Below are 22142 nucleotides of genomic sequence, written 5' to 3'. Positions count from 1 at the left end.
CAGCAGTCCGCATATCCTGGATGTTTTTTGCTCCAGTCGCACGGGGCGCCGGGTATGAAGCATGCACTGTCCTTTAAGCAGAAATCGAAGCGTCAGCAGACCAGACCAACAGATATGCGTGCTTGGAATCTACGTACACTTGCGCACTCGAGATAGATCTCCTGCTTGGAGTTTGCCCCAATCCCCAGGATGCATTTGCCATTGCCCCCGAGTTGAGGACGGCAGTCCTACAAGTAACTTGTTAGCAAGGAGCTGGTCGATATCGGGACGAGTGGACGGAGAGGAAGACTTGCATAGCCGAAAGTGGCCGAGGCCAGAGAAAGAATTGCGAAGAGCTTGTAGAGCTGCATTGCCGTAAGATGCGAATCGTTTGTTGACTTCGATGGAACTGCTACTGGGCAAGTCGACGCCTTATACGCTCGCCAGAAACTGCGGGACTTCTCGACGAAGCGATGCTGTACCTGATCGGATGTCTCTACATTGTACTGCTCCGAGACACTCATGCAGTAGTCTCGAGCGTAGGTGCAGTCGTCAACTCGTAACGATATACTCTTGCCGAAGGCCATAGTTTAGCCGACTAGACATCCCTAAGACCGCATTTGACCCGACGTGAGGTCCGACTTGAAGCATTGCGTGTGAGGAATGCTCCCTAACCAAGAAGGTCGTATTGCCTGGTTGCAAATGTGGACGCAGGCTGTGTCAGCACGGAGCAGCCCTCGGAACGAGAAGATTGCTCCAATACTGTTGAAGCTTCTCGAGGGTTCAGCGTAAGCTCTTGGCGGGCAATCTCATTAACAGCGTCCAGATCTGTCGACTAGTAACTTGGAGGCTCGGATGAACGAGCTCTCGTGCTTGGCCAGGGAATAAATGCCTCATCTTTTGCACGCATGAAAGTCCGCTCGATCTCAAGGGAAAGAACATTGCCGAGGCAGTGAGACTCCTTCGTGAGATACAGGTGCTCCGCGCTGTTCCGACATCGTGCAGGATGCACGTTGCCTGGCCTCCGATGGTGGCTGGGATCCATGTCGCCGTCGCTGTCAGCTCCGCGGGGTCTGAACTGTTGGGAAGAAACACAGCCTCCCGTTTGCCTGCTGTGAGATTCACCTCAACTACACCCATGCGATCCGTCAACCCCTTGCTTCGTATTCGAGATCGAGGTAGTGAGAACGGCGGTTCTTAGAATGAGGCAGGTTCGGCTTTTGGTAGAATCCTACACAGCCACCGGATCTTACCAGCTCCGACGCGCACGGACGATTTAAGGTGCACAAACGTCGTTTTCTGTCGCGACGCGTATCCTCCGTAGTTATGTTGTCGATACACACGCAATTTGCTCGTTTTAAGGTGTTGTTGTCGCCTTAATTACTACTCTTTTATTATTCTCTTTATTCCCTCCTCGCTATTGCCGTTCTTAGTGCGCTACTTACCTTATCCTTCCTCGTTGTAGAGTAGCTATAGAGGCTCTTAATAATCCTTAAGTCTTCTACGCTAAGATGCTTAATAATCCTTTATATAAGACTCTAGAGCTTATCGACGACGCGTTACTCGATATAGCTAGATTTAATAGTAGATTCGAGGTCGGTAGATCGGACGATAAAGGAGCTAGAGTCATTCCTATTAAAGGTGTATTAGTAGAGCTCGTTAGACGCGATATTAGTGCGCTATAGTAGTAGATTTAAGAGCGTTGCTCTTAGCTTAAATCGTAAGAGAACGAGGTTATAGAAGGCGCAGCTACCTTAGCCCTTAAGAAGGAGCTGTTTAGTAATAATAATAATAATAAGGATAAGAAGGCGTATATAAAGAAGACGCGGATATCTATTAGCGTTACTACTGTCTCCTTACGATAGAGTAGTGCTAATAGCGACGGCAAGGCGTTGCTACGACTACTACTAGATGCTATTTAGTAGCGACATAGGCTCTTTAATGCTCTCGTAGAGCAGATAACGCATTAAGAGATGTATATATATTAGCCTCTTATCGACAACATCTAGAAGGGCAATAGCGCGAGGGCATTAAGGACGAGATGCGGACTATATTCTACGTTCCGGTTTATATGTCATTGCTATAAGCGCTATAAACCGGTATCGAAGAAGAAGGACAGCGTACTACTAGAGAAGTAGCGCGACTACTTAACTTACGATAGCGAGAAGTGCCCTAGTGCTATAAAGTTTACCTACTTTTATAAGTATATCGAAGACGATACGGCTCTTAATAAGGAAGGTATGCGTATTAACAGCGCATCGTAGTAGCGGACTAATAAGAAGGACGCCTACTTCGTCCGTCCGTTACGCTAGACTCTTAAACGCCTCTTTCCGAAGGACTACGTCGCCGGCGCGCCCCTCTATAACTACGATCTCGCGCATATCGATAGGAAGAAGATAAATAGCTTTGTAACGAAGGTTACTAGTAAAGAGGTAGCGCGTAGGTACCGGCCGGCGGAGGTAAAGGCGAATCTCGTCGGAGGAGGTTTAGGGATTTCGGATAGTTACTAAACGCTCTTAAACACTAGTAGTGCGCGATTAAACATTTAGAGCGTCTACAACGCTGTAAGAGGCTTTTAAAAGAAGAATCCGGATCCTCGGTATTAGGGCAACAAAACTAGTGTATTAAAATAGGTAGCGGATATAGTAGAGTAGTAGCGTAAACGTAAGTTATTGTTTCTTATTTCCTTATGTTAGTGTATCTAAGAAGGTCGGAATTTTAAAAAAAGTTAGACTAGATTTTACGCACTAGTCTAAGGGCTACGTAGAGGAATTCTATGTCGACGCTCGAATTCGAGCAAAAGGTATAACTAATTCTTATACTAGAAGCTAGATTTTACGCGTATAATTAGTTACGCGCGCGAAAAATCTTCCGAGAATTTAAACCTTCTTACTAACACTAATATCGTACATATAGGTAATTATCTATCTAAACACATTACTAGCATTATCTGCGAGGATAGTAGTACCTCTAATTACACTGTTTTCGTCCGTCCTAGCGGCCTTTAATTACTACGTAAATACGGCTACTTTACGATCTACGACTTGACCTATAAGACGAATTACCTCGAGCAAAAGCTATTTAGCTTAATAATCCGCGACAGCACTAATACCTACCGAGCCTACGTACACTAGCTCTTAGCGTAAGAGGATAGCGAGATAATTGCGGCGGCGATAAGGTAGATTAAGAGCTAGTATATAACAATAGGAAACAAGAGGCTATAGGAGCCTAGATATATAATAACTAATAATTCCGGAGCTAAGCAAAGGGCTATACAAATAGCGTTCTGTAGCCTCGTTAATAGTAAGTAAGAAGTTACTTATCTTATCTACTATTAGCATTACGAGCAGACTCTCTAAAAGTAGTTTAAAGGGCGTAAGTACTTAAGGACTCTTAGCTACCTTTTAAAGGTAATAAGGATACGTAAGACGGAGGCTAGCATAGAAGACTTACTACGCTCTACTACTAATTGTCTACTATTAAAGGCACCGGAGCAGAAGGTTAACTACATCTAGTAGACTATATAGAATAACCGCAAACTCTAGGCCTTTTGCTATCGCTGTTACTTATAGACTCTACTTTAGATTCGTACGACGAGCAACCTTAAGAACTTCTATATGCTGCTTAAGAGCGGCCCTAACACTAAGTAGAACATAAACTACTTCTCGCTCCGTAGCATCGCTAGCTACCTTTATAATGTAGTTAACACCGCGGAGCGGCGCGCGGCAGTAAAGGAATCTAAGGCGCGTACGAAGGTCTATCTAACTACCTTACGACATATATAGCTTAGGAAGTTTCCTTACACCGTTTAAGTCCTTATTACTAATAAACTAGCTTATAGTAAATAGGACGCTCTCGTTAGAGTAACTAATAAGGATAGTAACTGCCTACCGAATCGATGCACCTACTCCTTTTACCTTAAATACCTCCTTATCTGCCGCTACGTTTAGAGCTACTACCTACTTTATAAAAGGTGCAGTTAAGAATAGAGTAGTAGTATAAATTACTTTAGAACAGACTCGATTCGATACTCTCTCGGAAGGAGGAGATTCTACGTATCCTTATAATATAGGCGCAATCTAGCTTAAACGAGCTTAAAAGGCCTTAGTAGGGGTGTATATGCCGCTAAGGTAGGGGATTAGATACCGATTGTCGGTATTCGGCGGAGGCAGATGTAACATAGCCCCCCTCCTTACGTAGAGTGTCGCGCTCTAAACGGTTTTACCTCGAGTAAATTCTTTTTAGTGTTTGCTAAGTTTAATAGCCTAAGGCCTTAATTAGGGTCTACCGCGGCTTTAAAACCTAGGCTCGGATCCCTCGAATTCTTCTCTTCTTTAACAACCTTATGCAGACTTAGTAAGTGTAACTTAACCCTATCCGATAGCTAAACAGGTCTAAAAGTGCCCCCCTAAGGGGCATTTGTAGCCTATATAGTACTAACGTAGCGTTTAGTTCCCTTCTAGCCCTATCTTTTACCGGACGACCTCGAATTTTATCGAAAAACCGCTATTCTTACTAAACGACCCTATCCGCGACCGAACGAGCCTATTATAACGCAACCCGCCTCTATCGCGACCTAACATAAGCAATTCGCCGCTAACAGCATCTTTAAGGGCAATCCGTACGTTAACTGCCTTAACAAGCCCTTAAACAAGGCCGATTTAGCCTAGTTCTGCCTCTTTACGCGCGACTCGCCGGATAAGTAGGCAGCTAATAATAAGGACGAATATTACCTAAAGTGTTATAATTGCTCTAACCGCGATTGTTTCTAGGTATGTACATATAGGGTTAAAAGGGGGCTTTCGGGGGCTAATGTAGTTAAAAGATGCCGGAACTAGTTAAAGGCGACATTACGAGGGCTAATACGCTCTACAAGGCCGCTATTACCGCCGATAGTACCGAAGCGATAGCTACGGCGGCTTGTTCGGCCTACAAGGCGATCTACATACGCATTTAGGGGTATATATAGTTAGTTCGGGTCTGTTTGGCTCCGTTAACCCCCTTTTAGGCGCTTTAACTCCTTTACCGGTGTTAACGGCCTCTATCTATACTAAGGTAAGGACGAATTCGACTAGAAGGGACTGCTTATGCTTAGAAAGCGCGAGAAGTTGCTCGCTAAGGAGGCTATAAAGCGAAAGAGGGAGCTTGTAAGTATTTAGGTCCCTTCTTGCCTAAAAGTGCCCTACTAACCCTAATAGGGTAAAGAAGTGCCCGACACCCCCTGTAAGCGACTTATTCTAGCCTAAGGATCTACCGAGGACCGCCTAAGGCGTCGCGTTCGGGCCCTTTCGGCCGCTCTAAATACTATCTACACCTATGTGGGCGCTAAGAAGGGCTCGAAGGCCTCCGTTATAGAGGGAGTGCTCCGTCCGACCAAGTACGACCTCTCTAGGGACCTCGAGCCTAAGGAATAAGTATGTAAGCGCTTTTTCGTGTTTCTTTTGTCTCTTTTAGCCTCTTTTAGGCCTATTTTAGGACTAATAGGCGCGGTAACGCCCGGGTTGTTTCTTTTTACTACGACTTAGCGACTTATAGATTAGATAGAATTAAAATAACTTTACTGTGCTCGATTGTCTCTCGTTGTGTAATAATGTCGTCCTTAGGGGCCTGTTTGGCCCCTAATTTCCCCCCCTAGGATTTTACTAGGTTTGTAAAATTCTTCTAAGGTAGAGAAAATTTTTTAAGGTAACTAGGAACCGGACTAAGGAGTCTATATAGTGTTAACTAGTGTCTTTTGGGCCTTAATAGTAACTAACAACGCGTTTGTATATCTATCGTACTAGTCTACCGCCCTTAGTACCTCCTATGCTTCTATTAAATGCTCTTATCGTAGTAGGGCTAATGTAAGTCGTAGGTTCCTAAGTGTTTTTAGACGCGGGCTAACCCTTCTACGCGATCCTATATATCTATCTACTATGTTGTTTCTTACGCTTTAGGATCTTGTCTACTACGTAAACGTCGGGGTCCTCTAATCGGATCTCCTTTAGGCTCTTCTAGGCCCGTTTAGTAATTTTAGTAGGTTTTTCCTCCTCTAGTAGGGAGATGTAGAACGTAGGATAGATGTTTATCGTTTCCGGCAGTTCTAGCGTGTACGCGACGTCGTTTACGACTCGCTTAATCCTATATAGGCCGATATACTTATAATCGAGCTTTTCCGACGGCCGGATAGACTTTAAATATCGAGTAGAGAGGTATACACAGTCCCTAACCTTATATGTTTTCGTAGTTTTGCGAGCATTGTAGTATCGTGCGTGTCTCTCCTATAACGCAGCTAGTCTTTTATATAGCGTTTTCTATAGGCCGATTACTCTATGCGCTATCTCCGCCGCACTAGGAGCTTTGCCCTCTAATTAGGGTAGGTCGGGCTATCTAGCGGCAATTAGATCGCGAACGTTATATGCTTAGAATAGTGTTACCCCTATTGTCGCATAAACGCTATCGTTATAAGAGAATTCGGCTACCGATAGCATCTGTACCTAGTCGTCCTGTTCATAGTTATAGTACACTCGTAGGTATTACTCTAGCGTTTAGTTCTAACGCTCCGTCTAACTGTCCGTTTAGGGGTAATATGCGGTGCTTAGGCCCCTTCGGACCCTAAGGTAGTAGTAGAGCGTGCTCTAGAACTTAGATATAAGGATTAGTCCTCTATCGGACGTAATTAACTTAGGAGTTCCGTAAAGGTAGAAGATCTCTCTTAGGAAGACCTCCGCGAGGGTTTTAGTATTAATGTCTTTCCGTACGGGAATGTAGTAGGCTATTTTAGACTACCTGTCTATAACGACGAGGATTAAGTCGTATGTATGCCCTATAAACGTACTTAGGGGCAGATCGGTAATAAAATCTAATGTTAGGTCCTCCTAGGGCCTATTTAGTAGAGTTTCCGCATAGAGTTCTCTATATAGGCTATATTGCTGTAGCTTCGCCCTGTCGTATGTCTAGCAGCTGTTTACGTAGTCCTTAACGTATTTTCTTATATCTAGCTAGTAGAACGACTATTGTAATAGCTCTAGGGTCCGTTTAAAACTAAAGTAGCTAGCTAGGGGATCGTTATAGTACTAGCGGAGAGCTGCTAGGCGTGCTAGGCCCGCAGGTACGTACAGTTTCCGTTCGTAGAAGAGGAATTCGCCCTATATAGCCTACCTTTAGGTCTATTCCGGCGGATCCGGGTTATTTATAGCTAGTTTAACTATCGATGCTATAGGGTTATGTTTTAGGCTTTCGCGTATTATATTAATTAGTAGGGAGTCTAATAATTCTTCTATTAGAGTGCTCGCTATTATATACGTTTTGCTATAGTAGGTCCTAGCGAGCTGTAGATAGTAGGTCATAACTACTATTATAGACCGAACGGGGCTAGATTCGGCCGTTATTCCCTTAAATAGACCTAGTTAGTGCCGAAGGGTATCTAATGTAGGAGTACTATCGCTCTCGTTAATCTACCGTCCCGAGTAGTCCCTATCTTCTAGGTCTAGGCGTCTGCTTACTCCGTCCGCGGCGGCATTAAGCAACCCCGGGTTGTACGTTATACGGAAGTCGACGTTTAATAGCTGCTCTACCTATCTTGCCTATCTTCGGCTTAGTTGCTTAGTTATTATAAACTATTTTAGGTTGTAATAGTCTGTTAAGACCTTAATTTAGTACGAAGCGCCCTTAACGTAGTGTCTCTAGTGCTTAAAGGCCTCGACTATAGTAAGAAGCTCTTAATCGTATATATTATAGTTCCTTTCGGCCGCGTTTATCTTACTAGAGAAGAAGGCTACTAAGTGCTAGTGCATTTTGCCCTCCGTTTCGTACGGTTAGGACAGTACTGCCCTAACGGCGAACCTAGAGGCATCTGTTGCGACGCGGATAGGTAGTTTTAGGTCGAAATGCCGTAAGATAGGCGCTTTAATAAACCTAGTCTTTAACTGCTAGAATGCTTGCACTATGTTAGGTAGGAGTTCGAGGGGAACTAATTCCTCCTTTCTCTATTAGTGTCCGCCTTTAGCACTATTTGGGCCTCTCTCTATTAAGCAGTTTAGTAGGCCCGCTATATAGGAGAATCCCTTAATAAACTAGCGGTAGTAGTTCGTAAATCCGATAAAGATACGAATGTCCCTAACTAAGGCCGGAAGGGGCTAGTCGGCGATAGCTTAGATCCTTTCTGCCTCTATTTCGACCCCTTTTAGGGTTACTACGAACCTAAGGTAGCCGACTTGCCGCTTAAAGAACTCGCACTTTAATAGTTTAGTAAAGAGTCGGTGTCTTCTAAGTCTCTCGAGGACTATCCTAACATGTTTCTTATAGCTTTCAGCGTCTTATAAGTATATTAAGATATCGTCGAGGTATACTATAACATAGTAGTCTAGCAGGCCCCGGAGGGCGTAGTTTATATATCCTTAGAACACTACTAGGGCGTTAGTTAGCCTAAACGGGACTACAGTGTACTTAAAGTAGCTATACCTCGTCCGAAAGGTAGTTTTCTACTAGTCGCTCTCCTTAATTCGGATGCGATAGTACACGTCTCGTATATCTAGCTTTATAAAGAACTTTGCCGGCGCTAACTAGTCTAGCGATTCCTAGACGAGGGGTAGGGCGTATCTATTCTTAATAGTAACGGCATTAAGGGCCCTATAGTCGACGTATAGACGTAGGCTACCGTCCTTTTTCTTTATAAAGAGGATGCCTGCCCCTGCTAGGGAGGTCGAGGGGCGGATCTACCCCTTCTCTAGGCTGTCGGCGAGGTAGTTGCGTAAAGTCTCTAGTTCTGTTATAGAGAGGTTGTATAATAGGCCGTACGGGGCCTCCTTACCTTCTTCGAGGTCGATGCTAAGCTTATTCGGCCCTGTCTCGGGGAGAAGGGACTCGTTTCCTTCTACGAAAACGTCCGCGAAATCCGAGAATTCGCTTAGAAGTTCCGGTTCTTTTAGCGCGTCGTCTATACATTAAGTAGTAAGGGCCTAAACGCGCCCCGAAGGGATGCCGGAGGCGTCCTTCTAGAACTCTTCGGGTAAGACGAGCCTAACCGGCCTCTATTGTCTGCCCTTCGTCCCCTTCTAGGTAACGCTTTTGCGGATAAAGTTTACCCTCGGGTTCTATCGTTCTAGCTAGGGTATGCCGAGGACTAGTTAGAACCTATAGATTCTTCCGACTACGAAGGTTTCTATATATCCTCTTATGTATCCTTAAGTGTCTGTTACTTTAAACGGGACGCGGCACTCTCCCTAAACAGCTATCCTCTAGCCGTTTAGTGCTACGTATTAGGCCGTTTGCCCTAACTCGGGGCTTAGGCCTAGCTCTTTAGCTACTATGTTGTCTATAAAGTTGCTTTGCGCTCCGTAATCGAGTAGTGCTTAGAGTGTCTTAGTCCTATTAGGACCCTATATCTCTACTTTAAGGCGTATTAGCCCTTCCCCTATAGTTCGGGTAATTCCTCCTAGCTCGGCAGCCTTTCTTTAGGCCTCTAAGTACTAGACTTAACCTATAGCGGTTAGAGGAGATCTACTACGGGCTCTCCCTTTTCCCGACTAGTCCTTATTAGGGTATTCCTAGTGCCGGTAGCCCTCTTTGCTATATGTCTAGTAGGCGGTAGCTAACTTCTTCTTATTAGCCGCCTTCGGGGGGGTTTTAGCCCTTCTCGGCCTACTCGGGGGCTTGTTGTTTTTGTTTAGGCGCCTTCTGTTAGTTTCGTCGACGGAAGTCTTCGCTAAGCGTTTTTTGTTAAATTCCTATATCTATCGGTACGATATGTTAGCTCGTTCCTCCGCATCTATAAGGGTCGTAAGGGTAACTTAGCCCTATTCGAGCCTGTTTCTAACCGCCAGGGTAAGAGCTCCCTTAAATTTATAGATTATCCTAAGAATGTCGGTATAACTAATCTTATTCTACTATTCTTTTAGATAGTTTATTAGCCTAGTTAGGGTCCTATCGCCCTATTTAGCCTCTTTAATATTGTCTATAGCTCTTTAGGTACGTTCGTCTTTTGTACCTATAGAATCTAGTATTACGAGCTACATGTCGCTCTATATTAGCCGAACAGGTACCTTGTCGAGAAGGTAGCGCTTCTAGTGCTACTTTTAGGGTCTCGCTATCTATTCTTTAGCGAATTCTATCTTTTCTTCGTCGGTAGCTATACTAGCCTGGTTAATTGCTCGGTTAATGTCTTCCTACTACTATTCCTAGTCGGCGCGGTTCTTTCCTTCGAAGATATAGGGATTCCGGGCCTTTAGGAGCGCGTTCTTAGGGATAGATAGCCGAACTAGGGCATCGGGTAGGATAGTAGGGATAGATCCGTTCTATACCTAGGCGATGCGGTCCCTTATAGCCTTGTTACGTGCCTAGAGAAGGCTAAGCTAGAGGAGGCGCTCCTGTCTAGCGGTAGCGGCCTCTTCCTTACGGATTTGTTTATTAATGTCGTCTTCTTCTCCCTATAGAGGGTTCTCCGGTTCTTCTTCGCCCTCGTTAGCGGCATCCTAGTGCCCGATAGGTTCTTCCGGGTTTTTAGGCCTGCCTTCGGCGTCTTCGTCGTCGCTAACGGCAGTCTAAGTAGGGGTTTCTATAGTCTCCGGGTCGTTAGCGGGTTCGTTCGTACAGCGACGGGTGCTCTTACTCCCTAATAGGCCGGGACGAGACGAAGCTATCTCGGAAGTAATTCGTCGTACTATAGGGAGGATCGAATCGTATATAAAAGGTGTAGTTAAGAATAGAGTAGTAGTATAAATTACTTTAGAACAGACTCGATTCGATACTCTCTCGGAAGGAGGAGATTCTACGTATCCTTATAATACAGGCGCAATCTAGCTTAAACGAGCTTAAAAGGCCTTAGTAGGGGTGCATATGCCGCTAAGGCAGGGGATTAGATACCGATTATCGGTATTCGGCGGAGGCAGATATAACATACTTTATAACAACCTTACTACGAAGGACTACGACTACTAGACTTAAGAGTAGGAATAGAATAGCTAGGAGGTGTATTACATAAGCAGCCGCGTGCTAGTTAATAAAGATAAGGAAGATAAGGATACTAGTATTAGTCGACATACAGCGATAATAAAGGAGGCAACATAAGTAGTCCGCGAGCGATACTATGCTCTTAACGACGACGAGCATCTTAACTTAGTACCTAGCCTTAAGGACTTAGTTATTAAACACTAGCTTACGTAGTTGTAGAAGGCAATAGCGCCCTTTAACCGTAAGACTATTAACTAGCTTATTACCGAGATAGTAGCTTCTTATCCTTCGTAGAAGATTCTACTACCTCCGAAACGCCCTTATATTACGACTATAGCTACGCTCGCTCTAAGCATACCTCTTAGTAGTTATTACGCTAAGTAGAAGATTATAGTGCCGCGCTCTTAAGCACTATAGCAATTATTAGCTCTAGTAGTAGTAAACAACAACACTAGCAAGAGGATCAAACTAGACAACATAGCGGCGACAGCAGTAGTAATAATAGATAGTAAGGTAAGGTAATTAAGGTAAGAGCAAGAGTAGTAGATATTACACTAACACTACCGACACTAACGACACTAACATAAGGGCAATAAGGGCGATTACCGGCATAAAAACGAGCTTCTTATTAGCTTATTAAATAGCATAAACAATTGTATAGTTAGGTAACTGCACTAACAACACTATTAAAAGCGTATATACTATAAACATAGACTTTCCTCTCACAGAGCGGAAGGTCGCGACGCGTCGCGACAGAACACGACGATTGTTCACCTTAAATCGTCCGTGCGCGTCGGAGCTGGTCGATTCCGGTGGCTGTGCGAGAGATTCAAAAGCCGACACCAAAAGCCGAACCTGCCTCATTCTAAGAACCGCCGTGAGAACCAGGTCAGGCTTGCTTCGAATCGGCTTCTGACGGAGCTGCATCGGATTTACCGGATCAGATCAAGGGATGAACAGCCTGTCATCTCCTTATGCCCAGTGATCGGCTTTTGAAGGAGCAGAACATCGGGAAATGTTAAAAGAGCTCCTTCCGCACCCGCGTCGTTGAGTCTTGATTAATTGCAGCTTCACACTCTGCAGTGGACTCCTGACATCTCACGCCAGCTCGCATCGATCGATCTCCAGACAAGCTCCATCCACCATGAAGCTTTCCACCATTAGCATCGTGCTCTTCGTATGTCATGCCGACTTGTTCCCTTACAATGCACGCCCCAAGCTGACCAGACGATTCATCAAGCTGGGCCTTGCGATCGGTGCACCGAACCGCTTCCAGGGAGCAGGAGAAGACATTGCTAGCCCTCTGGCACGACGCGGCTTCGGCTGCGGAGAATGCGGCGAATGCTGTAGGGTATGCGTCGCTCCCGTCTGTCTGTGCAGGTCACCAATTTACTAATTGTCGCTGAATCCACAGGCCAACGAACATTGGGGTCCGAAAGACGGTGGTCAGACTTGCGGATGCATTCCCAACTAAGAGAGTCCGCCTTGCGGCAATCTAGTTCAATCCTCTCAGCCCGGTACAAATCTCCGCTATCTGTCTGTATACCTCCCGAGCATGCTAACCCACGACCAGAAATCGCATGACGCTACTGAGGTTGCGGCGAGGACAACGATACTGTTTCCAGCACGACTGAATAACATCGCTCGGGCAGCGGGATTCCGATGAGCTGGCGGGGATGCACGCATTGTACAAGATCGAGGAAAGAACTGGATGTCGTTACATACCACAAGCTAGACTTTGCTCGGCTCCCAACTGCATCATTCGCCTTCGCATGTTCCGCATCCTTTTGATCGTGCTGCCACGTCTGCTGTGCTGCTTCGTCTGCCGTCCTGTCTGGATTGTCGTGCTGCTGCACGATGTTGGCTTTAAGTACTTCAGCTAAGCCAGACACTCCAGAACGCCACCGCCAAGAAGGGCTTCTCCCACCCCAAAAGGCAATTTTGAGTCATTCTCAAGATCAATCACTAAACAATCCATACGTCCATCACGGCCGAGGGATTCATCATATCCTCGTGCCTTCATCTCCTTAGAATCGTCCCTCCAACCATGGCCTCCTCCCCAACCGTCCTCGTTACAGGATCCGCCGGCCACCTCGGCCACGCCCTCATGCTCTCTCTTCCTACGCAAGGCTACCAACCTATCGGGATCGACATTCTTCCTTCAGACCACACAAGCCACGTCGGCTCAATCGCCGACAGGTCTTTCGTCGCTTCCATTTTCTCACACCACCCGTCATTACAACACATCCTCCACACGGCCACCCTGCACAAGCCGCATGTAGAATCCCACTCCAAGTCCGAATTCGTGGATACGAATATCCAAGGGACGCTGAACCTCCTCGAGTTGGCAGTGGAAAGCGGACACATCAAGTCCTTTATCTTCACCAGCACCACGTCCACATTCGGCGCTGCACTGGCTCCCAAACCAGGCCAACCGGCGGCGTGGATCGACGAGAGCGTAGTCCCAATCCCGAAGAACATCTACGGCGTGACAAAGTGTGCTGCTGAAGATCTGTGCCGGCTTGTACATAGCCAGTCGAAGATGCCGGTGTTGGTGTTGAAGACGAGCAGGTTCTTTCCTGAACCGGACGACAGTGCGGACGCCCGAGAGATGTATGATGACGACAATCTCAAGATCTTGGAGCTGTTGTATCGCCGTGCAGACATTGCTGATGTGGTGAGTGCGCATGTTTGTGCGATACAGCAGGCGGAGAGAATAGGATGGGGCAAGTTCATTGTCAGCGCGCCGCCACCATTTGTCAATGATGAGAGGACGCTGCAGATGCTGAACGGAGGTCAAGCGGGGGATGTGATTCGGAATTTCTTGCCAGACGAGGCAGAGAAGCTGTTAGAGAAGGGGTGGAAGCTCCCGGAGGATACGGACCGGGTGTATGACTCTTCAAAGGCGGTGAGGGAGTTGGGATGGAAGCCGGAGTACACTTTTTCGAGGGCGGTGGAGTGTGTGGCGAGAGGCGTGGAGTGGAGGAGTGAGCTGGCCGTGCAAGTTGGCAAAAGAGGGTATCATGCAAAGCCGACCGGAGTATATACATCTTGATTGGGAGGGATTCTTTGCCGTTTGGCAGAGGCGGGCCCACTCAGAGCTTTGCTCTTTCGAAGCGCATGCGACGTTTGTCCAGCGGTAATGTGTCGACGTATGCCAGTCTGTGCTCTACCACAGCCCTGGCCTCCTCCATAAAAGTCCCATCATTGAGCAAGTCATGGGCCAGCCAACTTTTCACCTGCTCGACTTCCAACAGACCCGACGAATACAGCCGGCAGTACTCGAGCCATGTAGCGATTGCAGAGTTGTGCGCTACCTGCGCTTCGGATAAGTAGGCTGCCGGATATGTCATCGGTGGAGGATTGTCGATGTCCATAGCTGGAGGTGAAGATTCGTGCGCTGGCCTTGTAGCGTTGAGTGGCTCCTGTATTCCATACTGTTTGCGGATCTCGCGCAGTAATCTAGGCAAGGCGTTACCTTTCTCGCCATAATGCAGGTACATGGACTTGATGTCACATAGTCCAATCAGGCAGTATGCGCGATCCTCGATTTTACTAGTGTACCGGAGGTCCATCCAGCCCAACCTAGCGATAACGTCGGCGTAGTTGACGGGCTCCAGGGCCCTGCCGTGTCTTGACAGAACATCTGTGGGTATTCCAGTGATGCTACCGATGTGCTCGTTGAGGACGGGTCCTAGTGATGCATCATCCAGGGCAAAGCCTCCGTTCCCATCTTTGTGTCCCAGAACATTCCACTTCTTGTCGAGAAACAAGACAAGCGGAGGACCCACTAGTTCTTGTAGAGTCCACGCCGGAACCATTCACTCTCGTACAGATTGCGAAGTGTCTGTGCGTCGATATGTCGCTCATCAGGTCCAGCAAAATCCTCGTCAGGTGCACTTTCGTGTGAGCGTTCGGGAATGTCCCAAAGGTACGCCAAGCAGACTTCAGCATCCGAATACCAATGGTACATGGACGTTATTGCTTCTCCTAGTTCCACGTTGTTGTTTTTGTCAATACAGCAAGTGTCGATCCAGATCCACTCCAAGTGTTCATACCGGCGTGCCACAAAGCGGCAGGCACCTTTGATCTTCTTGTAGCCACGACTGGCTTCCTTCACGCCCGACTCTAGCTCTTGCTTGGAGAGTTCCTCGACAGTGCGATACCATCGATGTGAGACGATGGCGTAGGGAGGTCGTTCGCCATCTTCAAAGGCTTGCAATTTGAGTTTATGGATGTTCAGTAGGCGCATCACTACTGTGGACGGCGGGGAGTTGAGTTGGCTGAGGCGATGCACAACGACGGGACGTGGTGGTGAAACGTTCATTGACGGCCGAGGCTATGTCGCTGCAGGTCGCATGCAGGTCTGAAGAGTTGAAGCCAGGCCAGCCAATCCCGGGCGTCAGCTATGGTGGGAGGCTCCTGCAGGATGGAGTCGTCAGGCAGCAAGAGAACATGGCCCAGCGGTCGGCCTAATGCGCGCAGATGTGGCATGGGAGCTGGAAGACCAATGCATCATCACTTCCTCGCCCGCTTGTGCTTACTCGCACCCTCCACAGTCTCAGTCTTCTTCGCATTCCTCTTAAATGCTTCCTCCGGCGGCTCCTCCATCTTGGTACCCTTCTTTCCCTTTCCACCCTTGCCCGCATACTTCTCCTCGAGATGATCGAAGAAGTTTCCCGCCCTGCCAGTCTGCCTCTGCTGGATCATCGCCGCAAGGTCTCCCATCCCGCCCTCATCTCCACCCTTGGCCTTCTTCCCAACATTCCGCTTTGTCTGTTTCTCCTTGATCGCCTTTTCCACCTCCGCGACTTCGCCTCGCTCCTTATCTCGGCCCTTTTGCGCATGTGCGATTCTCCCCTTGCGACTCTTCTCGCTCTCTTCTGTGTACTTCGCATGTGCCTCGACTTCACCGTCCTCAATTGCGTTGTCGATGATCAGTCTGAATCGGTCTTCATCCTCCAGCACATCACTCAACATGACCTCGTTGTACAGCTTCGGCATGTTGCCTTTGCACTTCTCATACGCCTTGAGCACATCTTTCCTCTCCTCCTCACTCCCCTTGTACTGCGTCGCAAAGTCGTTGATCCTCTCTGTCGTCACCAAATTGCTGTACTGCTCGCGGAAAAAGTCTGCCCAGTTGAAATCGTCATCTTCAAGATCGAGACTCTCCTCCGTGCTGCCTGTGGTGTCGTAGCGCTTCCGCCGCCGAGCATCGGATAGAATGGCGAACGCGAATGCGATTTCTTGGAATTTAGTGTGCGCGGTATCTTTGTCTTCGGGAGCGGCTTTGTCGGGGTGGTGCTTGAGAGCGGCTCTTCGGTAGGCCTTTCTGATCTCATCGTCGGTGGCGGTGGTGTCGACGGAGAGGACTTCGTATGGGTTGATGGTGGTGGGAGCCTCGCCGGCGGAGACGTCCTCGCCGTCGTCGTCGGGTGATCGCGAGCGCTTTGGCATGGTGGGCTGTGTGTGTTGGCGATATGAGGAGTGGATGTTGTGGATTGTGATGTTCGACAAGCAGATGACTTGTCTGACGATGTTGATGAGAAGAAGAGATCAGAAGGAAGACGCGACTGAACGCGTTGGTCTCAATGCGGGGTAGAACTAACGTCACCGCTCACTTTGGCTTTAACGTACCTCCCAGTCAACAACATCTTCCAGCAACACCGCCCGATCCCCTCACTCTCACCATGCATCGACTCCTCCGCCGCCGACGGTGACATGCCCGCCACCTCATCGACCTATCCCATCTATCCCCGCCAGTACTGGGACATTTCCAACCTCTCTCCGACGTGGTTCGCCTGGAACAAGCTCACAGCCCACGATGTTTACCTCCTCCGAGAAGAGGCGGACTTTGCCGGACAGGACGTCTGGTTCTGGTTGAACCATCCAATACGACATGTACGACTTGTGGGAGTCGTGGTGCAGATCGAGCTTGTTGGATATGGGAGATACATCATGGTGACGCTCGACGACAGCTCGGGAGCGAATATCGAGGTCAAGATTGAGGTTCGACCGGCGAGGAAGCCGCATGACATTGAGGATTGGCCGAGCAATACTATGGTTGATAATGTGGGAGTCGTCGTCACATGGGGCCTGGCGGAAGTCTTTGTGGACAATCAGGTCTTGAAGCTGGGTGCCGTTGTGAGAGCTCAGGGCAAGGTCGTCACATTTCGGAGGACGGCGGCTGCTGGTCAGGCATCGGCGAAGGTTACCGCAAGAGAGGAACGACAGCTACTCCTCGAAAGCATTGCTCGAGTCCAGAACACGAACGAGGAGGCCATTCACTGGTCCAAGGCTGCTGATTGGAAGCGAAGAGTGCTCAGCAAGCCTTGGGTTCTGACTCAAGAGCAGATGAATGCCGCTGATGAGAAGATGAAGACCGAGAGGAAGCTTGCAGAGAAGAAGAGCCAGCACCGGCAGAAGTGGGACAAGCAGCGTGCTCAGAAAACGACGGAGCGGGAGGCGAGGAGGGAATTGAAGAGAACCAAGGACGAGCAGGAGATGAACCAGAACGCGCTGAAAGGGAGTGATATTCTGCCTGCGCCGTGGCTATAGTCTGGTTGATCAACATTGCGCTGGCTCGTCTGTGGACCACTCTTGCTTTGCGAACTCGCTTGCTATTCAAGGCGTAAATCTCGACCCTTCTCACTCGAGGAAACCCATCTCTTTTCCCAGATCACGCTCTTGCCAGCACTTCAGGCCATGTTCATCATTCCAAGTAGGACCAGAACGACTGTGCAAATGCCTTCGCGGGACGCACGTTGGAACAGAAATTCGGCTCTCGCTGCCGTTCTGCTCAGTTGCGGATAGATGTCAGGCCCGCTGATATGGCTGTAGACATGCAGGGAATGGCAGCCCAGCATGACCGTCAAGATTGTGAATGTCACAACTCTTATCCAGGTCTTTCCAGATAGAGGGCGCGGAAACTTCTCGAAGGCGATGAAGAAGGCCAGGTAGAGCGCGCTGAAGATATCGCAACAAACGACTGCGGCCGTGGCGATGCAGTTCCAGCCTAGTTCTCGAGAATGGAGCCGAAGGTGTGTCGATTGCTGGGATGATCTGACCGACGTCAGTACGTTGCAAGGACGATGAGTAGTCAGTGGACGCCAAACCTACTTCTTAAAGGTCCACGGAACAGGAGTGAAGTCTCGATAAGCGTGGGAGAATCCCGCCGCCAATGCGAAGACGACGAAGTAGAGGCAACTACACTGCACACATCGTCAGCTCGAGATCAGATACGCAGATGATGGCCGGCTTCACTTACTGCAAGAAACGACCTATGCAGCTTCTCTGCGGCCTTGATCGCTACCATTTGCGCCTCCCAGTCATCCTCCTTCTCTTTGATCTCAGCGAGGAGTTGCGCCTTCGTCTTCTTCATCCCAGGATCTCGGATATCTTCTTCCCCTTCGGCGGCAAGTTGAGCCTTGGTCTGGTTGCGTGTCGCGGGCGCCATCGCTGCGGCCGAAGAGTTCGCTGTAACAGCGAGATGTGGAGGTTGTCGATGGAGTAAGAATGCGGCAACGGATCTTGCGCTCCGAGTGGCATGCTGCGAAGAAGTTAATATGCTTGCCACAGCAGAATCACATGCGTCCAGGCTGTTCACCTGCGAAGCATTGTCATATGCAAATCGAAGTAAGCTCGACGAGAAGTCCCACACGAGAGCTTCGTCGAATGGCCTCGTGTGAGATTGGCGCCGTAGTTGAAGCTACCCTTCGTCCGCTGGTTTATCGTCTGCATCTTGTCGTCGTGCGGATGGACGTGATGGGCTGGTATCTACTTCAATGTCCATCATTGTTAGGATCTTGGGATCCGACCAGCGCCAGGCGAGGTGGTATTCAACGACATTTCATGTCAAATCTGGAGGCGAACATCGCGGCAAGATTTGCATGTGCCAGCACCGATGCGTTGAGCTTGCAACGTGGCTTCCCAGTAGGTGGAGAGCTTGACTGCGCCTTTCGATTCAGCTTTCACATGATCACGCAAAGAGGTGAATGGCTTCTTGACGAGTGAAGGAAGAGTGGGGCCATGACCGGTGCTTTCTTACCTTTGTCGCTCTGCATAAATTATATTCGGCGCAGAACCTTCTCTCTCTTCTTCTTCCGACCACATCCCTTTGCACCTTGCCCTTCTTCCGCCGACGCACGTCTGCTTGAACGATGGATGACACTCTCGGACAGGTCTGCACGACGGTGATGGGACGCTGCAAGCAGGTAAGCGTCTTGAACGTATGGCTGGCTGTTTTGACATCGCTAACTGTGCCACATCAGGTGCTGTATGTGGCATCTCTCGTCCTCTGCTCCATGCTGGCCATCACCATCCTCCACAATACGGGCATCGGCGCACATATCGTCAACTACGTCGCACACCCGTACATCTCCCCCATCGAGCTGGCTTCCGGCATCCTCCACAAGCTGCACATTCTCAGGCACTACCGTGGGCTCTGCGCTCAGTTCTGCTTCGATCGAATCGTCAACACCTTCGGCTCCACGGCGCACTTTGCCGCGCAGGCTTGGGCATCTTTCCTCGACGACTTCACCAATTATATCAACCCTGGCACCATACGCTGCTCCGCACTCTCAAACGCCATTCCCTTCGGGCTGCCTGCCAGTCTCTTGAGCAGGGTCGACATCTTGAATCATCACAGCAGGATCTGTGCATAGTTCTGCCTCGGTCAAGTCGTCAGTACGTACAACCCCGTGGCGCAATTCGCGGTGCAGGCCTGGACAGTTGTCATCAACTTCTTCGCCAACTATATCATACCGAGCGCCATCAGCTTCTCCAGCAAGGTCTTGGCCTTCGCCGACGAGTCTGGTACGCATCTGCTGATCGCGACACTCGCCGCTTTTGTCGGTTGGGACGGGTCTTCCCTGTTGTTATACGAGATCAGGCGGTAAGTGCTCAGCTGCGTGATCCGCCCAGGAGCAGACAAGTGCTAATTCGGAGTAGGTACTTCAACCTGACCGGGACACGCTGCAAGAATCAAGCCTACGTCTGCTTCAACGTATTCGTGACGGTCTACTGCGGAGTACAGTGGCTTCGATTTGTCGATCAGCTCATGGCGAACGACGGTCTAATGTCTCAATACCCGCATGCCATGCTCTGCATCGGGCTCGGGGCCATGGCTGCGAGTGGTCTCACCTGTGTGTGTATCAAGGAGCTGCGAGAACCTATTCGGTCCCATGGAATATCGAGCGCTCGCATGCCGGCGGGACTGTATCAGGGCTTCGTGTGCATCTTCCTTGGAGCTTTCATGTTGTGCGCATTTTTGGCCTCGCTTTGTTGATTCAGAACGTGCGCTGGCTTCAAAGAGGAGACACGTGTCTTTCAAGGAAAGTGTTGACCAGGGCTGGAAGTTTCTGGCGAATTGTGGTCTGGCATCAAGAGATCAACTTCATCGCGCCATCAGCGATCTGGAAACGCGAGGTCTATTTCAAGTCACAAAGAGACGTCGCACAAGCCTCCATACCGGCGGAAGCACGATACAAAGACACAAAATAGATATGCGCCAGAACATACAGGCGGCCAAACATCTTCACTTCAGCCACATCTTTCTTGAGTTAAACCTGCAAACTATAGAGAACTCACATTGGCAAGCTATCGCCCCTTTCCTTTGAGAACGAGCGATCTTGAGGACGCATAACATGACCACTACAGCGATGGACAATCTCGCCACCACCGACCCATATCTTCCGCCAGCAACAGTATTCCCCATCGAGTCAAAGCTGGTTGGCTGGCTAAGAGCGGATGAGACAGACAAAGAAGGCAGAGAATTGACGTTGGATACTCCAGCAATTGATCACTTCTCAAACGAATGTATGCCACCTTCGTCTCTCTCTTCCAGTGTCTTGTCCCTTTATGGATCATGAGCTGTACCGATCGGTGTTCGGACACTAGTTCTTCACGCAATAGCCATTGACACAATGCTTGCCCAGCGGCGGACAGTTGTTGCCGTAATGCCACTTCGGAAAGTTTGGCCCCCTACTGACGGGAACGGTCTTGCAAATCATCTTCGTCACGACTCGTTAGCGAGGTGTCAAGGACCGAGATGTCACGATACGATCATCCACATCATGTCAGGTTTCATCAAGAATGGGATGTACCTACAACATGGCCGCCATCCGTCTCGCACGCTCGATCGTCGCCGTTGGCTGGGCTGCAGGAGCTGTCTGGCTTCACTGCTTCGATGGGGATAGCCAGGAAGCTGAGCATTGTTCCGAGGGCGAAGAGGTGGAGCTTCATGGTCGGTAGTGGATGTTGGACTTGGAAAGGGTTGGAGACCATCGACAGTGAGTGGGGTTGAGGGAGCTATATATGCCAAAAGTCACAGCAGCCCATTGAGCCACGGCCAAAACATCGTAAGACTTAGTGCTACAAAGGCGTTTTCGTAGGATCACTTTGCTGGCTACGCTGAGTGTCTACGGAATTGTGAGGTCTTACCGCAGCGGCGGGAAAAGACATGGTTTCATGCGGCGATGCTCGGGGGGAAGCTTTGTGGTTTCAGGGGCTGACTGGTGAAGGATTTGCGGAGCGAAGAGACGGCGATCAGGAAGACAATCGCTGGCTGGAGGTCGACAGTCGATGACTGAAGCCGTTTGGAATGGTCATACGAGGAAGAAGTTCGCCAAACACAGACGTGAGCGAGCGAACTGCAAGCATGAAAGCTGTCGAGCACAACCACAGGTGGGAGGAAAGATTGTCAGATGCGAGTCGTAAGACTCAATCGTCATTTCGTTACGTGCTAGGATCTAGATAGCGACTGTGGTGTTGGTGTCCAAACTTCAAAATCGTAGCAACAGAGCACACTCATGCCCAAGGCGTGGAATGTATTGCTTGCTCCTTCGGCCAACTGATCCCCTTGAGCCTTGAGTTCGTCGCTTCACGCCCAAGACCTCTACTTGCAGTCTCCGCGAACGCACGTTTCGTTCGTCTTCAAGCAATTTGGCCCCTTTGTCCACTTCTTGGTATCACCAGCTTGCTGGCAGATCATCAATTGAATCGCGATTGTCAGGAGAAAGGCTAGGCGAAGATCTTCGTCGGCGAAGGACGTACAACATGAGGTCCATCTTTCTCGCAAGCCCTATCGCCCACGGTATTCTTGTCGCAGTGGCTGTTGGGCTGGACTTTGACGGCTTGGGCTGGTGCCATGAGGGCGACTAGCGCTGCGAGGGTGAAGATTTGAAGTTTCATGGCTTGTTGTGGTGGAGTCGTGAAGGTGAGATGGGTTGAGGTGA

The 22142-nt window shown here is 49.0% G+C and overlaps 5 protein-coding genes across 5 annotated transcripts; 4 read left to right on the top strand and 1 right to left on the bottom strand.

Annotated features, from left to right (window-relative positions):
- Positions 1 to 11994: 11994 nt before the first annotated feature.
- Positions 11995 to 12680, top strand: MYCGRDRAFT_105825 (uncharacterized protein; the record flags this gene model as incomplete). The annotated part of the gene is made up of 4 exons (XM_003849192.1): positions 11995 to 12085; positions 12149 to 12259; positions 12323 to 12425; positions 12482 to 12680. 3 exons carry the CDS (start codon positions 12053 to 12055, stop codon positions 12380 to 12382), a joined length of 204 nt encoding a protein of 67 aa, XP_003849240.1.
- A 220-nt stretch (positions 12681 to 12900) lies between these two features.
- On the top strand, positions 12901 to 13963 carry MYCGRDRAFT_75982 (uncharacterized protein; the record flags this gene model as incomplete). Its single annotated transcript, XM_003849193.1, has 1 exon — positions 12901 to 13963. One exon carries the CDS (start codon positions 12956 to 12958, stop codon positions 13961 to 13963), a length of 1008 nt encoding a protein of 335 aa, XP_003849241.1.
- A 1463-nt stretch (positions 13964 to 15426) lies between these two features.
- MYCGRDRAFT_87660 (uncharacterized protein) lies at positions 15427 to 16365 on the bottom strand (the record flags this gene model as incomplete). Its single annotated transcript, XM_003848701.1, has 1 exon — positions 15427 to 16365. The coding sequence occupies one exon, from the start codon at positions 16363 to 16365 to the stop codon at positions 15427 to 15429; it is 939 nt and encodes a 312-aa protein (XP_003848749.1).
- Positions 16366 to 16629: 264 nt separating this feature from the next.
- On the top strand, positions 16630 to 17676 carry MYCGRDRAFT_110914 (uncharacterized protein; the record flags this gene model as incomplete). Its single annotated transcript, XM_003849194.1, has 1 exon — positions 16630 to 17676. One exon carries the CDS (start codon positions 16630 to 16632, stop codon positions 17464 to 17466), a length of 837 nt encoding a protein of 278 aa, XP_003849242.1.
- Positions 17677 to 19067: 1391 nt separating this feature from the next.
- MYCGRDRAFT_96015 (uncharacterized protein) lies at positions 19068 to 20409 on the top strand (the record flags this gene model as incomplete). Its single annotated transcript, XM_003849195.1, has 5 exons — positions 19068 to 19121; positions 19179 to 19532; positions 19629 to 19801; positions 19858 to 20053; positions 20200 to 20409. The coding sequence occupies 5 exons, from the start codon at positions 19068 to 19070 to the stop codon at positions 20407 to 20409; spliced, it is 987 nt and encodes a 328-aa protein (XP_003849243.1).
- Between the last annotated feature and the right edge of the window lie 1733 nt (positions 20410 to 22142).

This window comes from Zymoseptoria tritici, chromosome 10 (assembly GCF_000219625.1).
Source record: "Zymoseptoria tritici IPO323 chromosome 10, whole genome shotgun sequence".
Classification (NCBI taxonomy): Eukaryota; Fungi; Ascomycota; class Dothideomycetes; order Mycosphaerellales; family Mycosphaerellaceae; genus Zymoseptoria; species Zymoseptoria tritici.
The sequence above is the reverse complement of the archived record's forward strand: the minus strand, read 5'-3'. Positions and strand labels throughout refer to the sequence as shown.